This window comes from Amphiprion ocellaris, chromosome 8 (assembly GCF_022539595.1).
Source record: "Amphiprion ocellaris isolate individual 3 ecotype Okinawa chromosome 8, ASM2253959v1, whole genome shotgun sequence".
In the NCBI taxonomy this organism is placed as follows: Eukaryota; Metazoa; Chordata; class Actinopteri; family Pomacentridae; genus Amphiprion; species Amphiprion ocellaris.
In genome coordinates this window covers 31783102-31790786 of record NC_072773.1, presented here as the reverse complement: position 1 = coordinate 31790786, position 7685 = coordinate 31783102, and the positions used below count along the sequence as shown (strand labels likewise).

At 38.2% G+C, this 7685-nt stretch overlaps 1 protein-coding gene and 1 long non-coding RNA gene across 2 annotated transcripts; both read right to left on the bottom strand.

Annotated features, from left to right (window-relative positions):
• Positions 1–1491: 1491 nt before the first annotated feature.
• Positions 1492–3820, bottom strand: LOC129349412 (uncharacterized). Its single transcript, XR_008602409.1, has 3 exons — positions 3697–3820; positions 2927–3085; positions 1492–1986 (listed from the first exon to the last, which is right to left on the bottom strand). It is a non-coding gene; the product is annotated as an uncharacterized LOC129349412 (long non-coding RNA).
• A 615-nt stretch (positions 3821–4435) lies between these two features.
• Positions 4436–7640, bottom strand: ptges3a (prostaglandin E synthase 3a (cytosolic)). Its single transcript, XM_023282239.3, has 8 exons — positions 7418–7640; positions 6434–6547; positions 6226–6295; positions 6045–6143; positions 5665–5754; positions 5523–5579; positions 5385–5412; positions 4436–5063 (listed from the first exon to the last, which is right to left on the bottom strand). Coding segments are annotated over exons 1-8 (480 nt in total). The 5' UTR covers positions 7420–7640; the 3' UTR covers positions 4436–5043.
• Positions 7641–7685: the final 45 nt, after the last annotated feature.

The following is a 7685-nucleotide window of genomic DNA, read 5'->3' as shown; positions in this document are numbered from 1 at the left end:
AGTTTGAATTGTCAATTAGTCTCTTAAAAACTAAATAATAAATTGGATTAGTCAAGAGGTTTAAATTTCTTACTTTGTCATATTTTAAATATGACAAAAAAATATAAAAATAAAGCATCTTGAGACAATTTGACCTGTAATTGTCGTTATATAAATAAAATTGAATTAAAATTGTATGTATCTTGTAATGTTGGAGTAATTCAGCCATATATGTTAGAAAACACATATTCTTTGTCTATTAATCTCTCGTTTTCTCCAGTAATTCATTTCTTGTTTTGGTTTATAAAATGTTAAGCCCAAATATATTCAGTTTACTGTCATAAAAACCAAAAAGATTTACATTCGTGATGCAGGAATCAGGCAGTTTTTCACTTTTTATCTTAGTTTAGTCAGAAAGATAGTTGATAATGTGTGAATTGTTGCAGCTTGTGAGCCGTAGAAGGTTTTAATCTTTGGGGCCGAGTGTCAAAAAACATTTAGAAACCAACATCAACAAAACACTCGACAAAGATTTGAACATCATTAAAGGGAAATCCAACTTTTGCATGACAATGTCTAATTAAAGGACATGAATTTCCAATGTAAATGTGTGATATTCATCCTCTGGAGCTTTCTCTTCACATCGTCTTCCACCTGGACTGGTTTGGTCGGGAGCATGTGCAACAAACATTTGAAAAACTGCACTTTAACATCAATGAATGACACTGAAGTTTAATCTCTACATAAATGAGACTGAGTCTGGATGTGCTGCTCTGTCACTAACTCCTTAAGTTCAGGGAAAGTTCAAACAAAAGAGAACAGTTCAGATAAGACTTGAGAATGAGCTTATTTTGAACAAACATCTCAGACTTTCTGAGCTTCAACACCTCTAGCAAGATATTTTAACAACAAGCAACTCAAGAGATCCAGAAGTTGGAGAGAGTTAGCTTTAGCTGAGCCAAAGAACATGTGGGACGCTAACCTAGCAAACATTTCAGACTTTTCTCTGTGAATTCTGAGAAATAATTTCCTATTTAATGACAGAGCTACACATCTTAACTCAGTCTCATTAAAACAGACTCTAATTCAGTGTCATCCATCCATATTAAAGTGCAGTTACCCAAAATGTTTGTTGCATGAGCGCCAACAAAACCTGTCCAGGTAGAAGGCCACGTTGACAAACAGGAAGTGGAAGATTCCAAGCAGATTTACAGAAGGGGGAACCAGACTGTACTAAGTGTGGTCGAGTATAAAGGGGTGTTTGTGGGTTTTTAAGGCTGATAATGATTATTAGTGAGACATTTGGAGTAGATATTCATTTGCAGTAAATGAAAGTATTTAAAATCTTGAGTTAAACTTAGAAGAACACAAACTCTAACAGAAAACTTTGTTGATACGTTTTTGTTTTGTTTACAGATGTTAAAGGAGTTTTATTCGTTACGTATAACCAATCAAATCACTCCAGAAGACAGAGCGACCACAGATAGATAAAGGTTCAGAGCCAAAGTAGCACCATTTTTAAATGTATTTATTACCGTAAATCAGTAAAAAATAAAATACTGATAATCAGTAAATCAGTCAGCCCACAATTACTACAATTCTACAGTTGATGTCTCTTTCCTTTGACTTGTTATATGTACAATATACGATGTATATGATGGCGTTTTTTCATACCAAAGGCTATACTATGATGTTTTCTAAGAGACATACGATGCTACTCTGGTTGTTCTGGCCCTGCACTCCTCCTCTGTTGTTTTCTGGATTGTACTCAGCTGCATGCTTTCATCCACCAGGCCTCCGTTGACTCGTCCCGCCTGCCGTCTCTGGAGCTGAAGCTGGATTGGAACAGACCAAAGTACAGTCCAATCACGATGCCAGCTGCCTCTCAAAAGGCTCCTTCATCTGGCAGGTGGTGGCACTTCTTCTGAGGGGAAGCTCAGCTGGTCCAGCAGAACTTTGGAGATGTGTTCCAGTGGTTGGTGGATGTGTGGGGAGATAGAGAGGGACCTTTAAATCATTCAGAAAGGAAAACAGGGAACCCATTGGTAGTTTTAGTTTAGGGTGCTACTGTGGTGTGTTTTGGGGTTTTAAGAGGTGAACAGGAAGAGTTTTTTTTTCGTATTGACTATCTTTTACTTTGTTCCTGGTTGGAATGCCCATCAATGTCAACATGAAGTTCACTTTTAGTTCTGTTGATTTATTTTTATTTTACTAACACCCATTTGTTTTTAACCCCCTCACATGTTGTGTTGCTGTAAACTTACTCTTTCAAATAAATTCTCGCCTAACCCTCTGGAAACCAGCGTTTGGACTATTTTTGTGTTGCTCCTCACCTACTGACAGCTGTGGATTAAAGGCTATACTGTGACGTTTTTAGAGCGACATGCTATACTATGATGTTTGTTGGGCGACACGCTATACTATAGGCTTTTTTAATTGACATATTACTGTGACTTTTTTTTTGTTTTAGTTTTTGTTGTTTTTTTTAGCAACATATAAGAATTCGAACAGTTTTAAAAGTTACTATACTTTTTCTCATGCAATGAAATTATTCTATGGCATTTTTTAGATGACATATTATACTCTGATGTTTTCTTGAATTACATACTATTTTGACAATAAATTGCACTATGACATTTTTTGAACCACATATCATACACGACAATTTTAGGCAACATCCTATCATTTTGCGCTTTTTGAACCACGTAATAATCTATGTTTTGTTTTGTTTTTTCTTGCCAACATGCTGTACTATGAACTACAGGCCATACTATGTTATTCTTGAGTAAAGCATACTATACTTTGACATTTTCTGAACTACATCCTATACTATGGCGTTATACACAGAGTGCTTTGGTTACATGTTGATTTATAATCTAGATTTTTTTCTGTTTTGTTTTTTGACGGGATTATCAGAGACCTGACCGTGAACACCGTTGACACCCACCTGAGGGAGACGCTGCCTGAGATCTCAAGGCTGCTTGGTTGTGGTCTTTCTGGCACGTACTCTTCCAAGATGAGCCGGGAAGTTTAACACTGATGGAATGACACCAGGTCTAAGCCGACAAACTTCCAATTCCTCCTCAACCCATAGTCTCTGGGAAACCTACATGCCGTAAGAAAAGTAGACAGAGAACTAATTAAGTCTGTACACAACATATTAAAAAGAAATCATGCTAATAAATTAAGTACAAAGAACCAAACTCGCCAATATACTGGAGACCAGAGCTATTTAATTTGATAAGTATAACCTTGTTTAGTAACATTTCAATTATTTGAGAGCAGTCCTAAAGAACTGTCTGTAATCCCAATCATAAAATGGGTTTGGAGGAAGAACATAGATGGTAATCTGGATATACATGAGTTAGGCTTCATAACTACTATTGGTAGTATTGGTGGTAGTAATAGCAATGTGACTACTACTAGTAGTAGTTTTTAGTACACTAACTGCTACTACAACTTGTAATACTATTACAAATGCTGATACTACTTCTACGACTCTAACAGCTGTTTATACTACTACTGCTGCTTGTACTTTTAGTATTCACTACTACTGCTTGTACAACTATACTACGGCTACTATTAATCGTCTGGTAGTTGGTTGTCAAGCTGCTAGCTCGCCTTAGCGTTTTGCTAGTGGCTAACTAGTTAGCTCTCATAGACTGGAAGCTCTCAACAAGATTTCATAATGAAAAAAGAGCCAAAAACTATTCTTACCTATGAAAAGTCATTCCAAGTTTCCTTGTCTCAATCGTACGACGCAGTGTGTAATTGTATGCAGCACAGTGAGCCGGCATACTTGTTGTTTCCGTTTACACGCCGTCTACCTCAACGGAATGCACTGAAACTTTGCCCCCACTAGCTTAGCCTCGCATTAGCACGCAGCTCAAAGGGGCGTGTCCTATCTATTCATTCATATCTATGAGAACAGCGGTGGCTGCACATAAGGACGCCTGACGTTGATTAGCTGCTTAAATACCATTATATACAGTCTATGGTAAATACGTATGTGAATCGCATCATTGGCTGCAGCAGCCAGTCACCGGTCACTCACTGACTCACATTGAAAAATAGCACAGAATGAATTGTTACGTGTTTATTTTATTTACAATTTAGGTTGGATTTTTTTTGTGCGCAGCGCAGATTTTCTGTGCGGAGACCGTGTCAGCAGTGCGCAATTGCGCGCGCGCGCAGCTTAGAGGGAACAGTGCTCCAAAGCATTTTTCCGGTGTATATGATAAACATTTGGAACCTTTTAGAACTGTTTGGGTAACTCTTGGCAGACTAGAAAGGACTTCTGCCATCACCCCAGTACGTATATGGAAGAAAATTAATTTTTATACTAGCTACAATGTCCATGTTGTGTATACTGGCATAGAGAAACAAGCTCACCTTTGTAAAGGTATGACTGTGAAAATATTGTACCACTCCATTAACATAATCTCAACATAAGCTGTAAGTTGCACAAGCATATGTTTATTTTAAATGCTGAAACATGGTTAAAAAAAAGGAAATTTTTGTTAAATATTTGCAGATGTTGGCATACATCGGGAAAAAAAAAACATTTCAAGCGGACCTCCTGCTTTTTAAATTAACAAACAAAATAAGTGCAATTCATAATACAAACATTAAAGGGGAAAAATCTGTCATTTAAAAAATCTACTTTTTTGGAAAATAGGAATTTTAAGTTGTTTTTTTTCATTAGAAATCACAACGTTCAATACATACTCTGACATCGCAAAAAAAACAGAGAGAGAGAGAAGGTGTAAGACATCAGCACATCCCATTACAGTCATTTAAGTCAATGAACAATAACATTTTTCATTTGAACAGAATTGTCCATGCAGAACAAAACAGCAAAGCACAGCACTGTATGTCGCTATGGATCTCTGTGCATGTCTGTATCCAACAGTCACTCCCTGTCACTCCCTTGAGGGGTTTCGCTTTGGAAACTGCGTAGAGAGATTAGGATCTTCTCCAATGTGGGTGCCAACTCATGTCTAGTCTTTCTTCAACTGACTTATAACTTGCTTTATTAACTACTGAGGTGGCATCCGTGTTTGTCTACTCAAGGTCGGGCATTTCTGAAACACAAGAGGTGAAAATGTGTGAGCGTGTGATTAGCTCTAGTCACCATCATCAGCAAAATTATCTGTCAAAATGTTTAAATGATGACTGATACTTGACGGCAAACAAAAGTGATGACACAAATACAGATTATGGATGAAGTACAGCCATATTCGTACTATTTTCTGGACGTAATGGGCTACAATATGCCAAGTGTGAACCATCTCTTACTTACTGCTTATCATTTTTTATTATAAAATCATGAAATAAAATGATTTCTTGGGAACTAAAGACTACAGATTACAAATTACAAGACAGTTCTTCTAAAAAATACTTACTTTCATCGTCGCTGTCTGCAGAGTCATGCTGCAAAACAAAGCAAAAACAAAACTTAAAACTGTTCATATGCTGTTCAACCTTGATTTAAACTTCTGATAAAAAATCTGAACTGTATAAAAGAAGAACTTAAACTGTACCACGTCATCTGCTCCATCTAAATCTGGTAGATCATCCCCTCCCATGCTGTTCATCATCTGGCGAAATGAACAGGAGACAACCAACATGTCAACATATCTGAATGTACTCGCTCATCAAACACCGTATGTTCAGCACGCTTACCTCTGAGAATTTGTCAAAACTTGACAAATCTTCATCCGAGTCATCTTCCCAGTCTTTCCAATTATTGAAATCCACACTCAGCCAGTTGCACTAAGGTAGATTCAAATGTTTCAATAAGGCACCATGTAATCAACTTATTCCAAATATTAACATTGGCATAGCTCTTCGACTAGGTAGTATGCTCTACTATTACCATTCCCTACTGATCTTTCCATGTTTTTAATCATAATTACCAAAATAAGGCAGTTAAATGTCATATTTATCAAAGTACAGACTAGATGAAAGAGAGATTTATTCTAAGACTGACTGTCAGTATCTGATTTGTACTGTCAAGTGCCTCATCTGTATGTATTGACAAGTTTGTTTTAAGAATGAGTTACCTTTGTCTTGTCTTTGGTAAGTCGTGGCCATGACTTCCCAGGCTCTGCTTTTCGTAAACAACACAACACAGACCTGTCTGTGCGTCTGTGTTTGGATTCCTGTGTGTCAGAAAGAGCATCTGATGAAAGCTTTGATGGCCCTGAGAAGCACGGCAGAACTGTAACTATGTGACAAACTTACTTTAGGGTCAATCTCCCCAAAAAGTTCCACTGTATTCTGGTGTTTGATATCATCTGTTCCACTGACACAGCTACAAGATAAAATGAATGGAAGATATTTCTTCAGGGGTCATTTCAAAAAAGCATCTTAAAGCTTTCTTTAGGATGCGTCTTTATAACATTGATTGCAAATTTAATAACTATTAAACATTACTGGTAATGTAGCTTACCTGAAATCTAGTTTTGACTTGTTGAAATTTACTTGCACATCTTTACTGTCCTCCAAACAGAACTCTATAAATACAGAGTCTCGTCTGTCATACCATTTAGCTGTTGCAGGCTGCCTGATGACAAAGAGTAGAAAGAGAAAATAAGTGACAGGCAATCAATTCATGCTTTCTCTATGCAAGAACTGAGCGCCCTGCTGGTTAATATCAGGGCGTTTATTGCTCATGTGGCCCACGTGTATAGGCTGCTGTACATTTGAGGTCACGTTTGAGTCATGTTGAGGAAGGCGTCACTCATTCGTTCCAAATTAGCATGAGAGCTTCTCAAGTATCCTTCATGTCATTGCCTAAAACTCACGATTCTCCAAGAAGACCTTAACAATGAGCTTTTTGTCCTAGCTCATGCACTTGCAAACAGTATAATACAGATAGTGCACATGCTACAGCATCAAATAGATTATCATACTGAGAGGGAGCAGGGTAATAGCACACTGAAGGTAAGCTGTATAGTTATTAAGGGCTGAGTCACGTTGATGAGAAGGATTTTTATTGGGAAAAAAAGGCAGCTTCAGTATTACTGACAAGTCTATGGAGGTTGGCGTTAGCTCGCGTTAGCTTAAAGTGAAATCTTCCGCGCATGACACCATGCTTTTTCAGTGCTAACCTTACCCTTGGCATGTTGGCTGACATTAGCCTGCTAGCTAACGATAATTGAGCTCTTGCAAAGCGCGTAAACTAAACTACCCAACGTTACCGGTTTAGACACGGTGGTGCCACGTTTTATTATTACAAAAAGTTATCTGACATTTTATTTAGCGGTGCAGTTTTAGTCTCGACAGTCTTTAAGTATGGCTACAGCGCTGGTGCTAACTCGTGTGCTAGCTCAGTTAGTTGCCGTTAGCTGTATGATCCGCATTATACCACACTAACAAGGCTGGTGGCTAGTTAGCTGCGAGCGTCAACGACCACAGTAAAAAACAGACTTACATCTTCACTGCTTTTAGCAATTAAACTCCCTCGTCGGACCACGATATGGACAACAGTGTTACCTAGCAGCAGTGCCCGGCAAAACTGATGACTGAAACCTAAACAGTTAACTCTAAGGTTTACAACAGATGCGCTGGAGTCCCTCCAAACATCGCGTGTTTTCCTCGTTCTCCCGTGACGTGCCTGCTCGGAGCGTGGGACGGAGCTCCGCAGGCCGGAGCCGCTGGAGATGTTTCTAGAAAGACGGATCTGATCCAGAGCAGCGCAA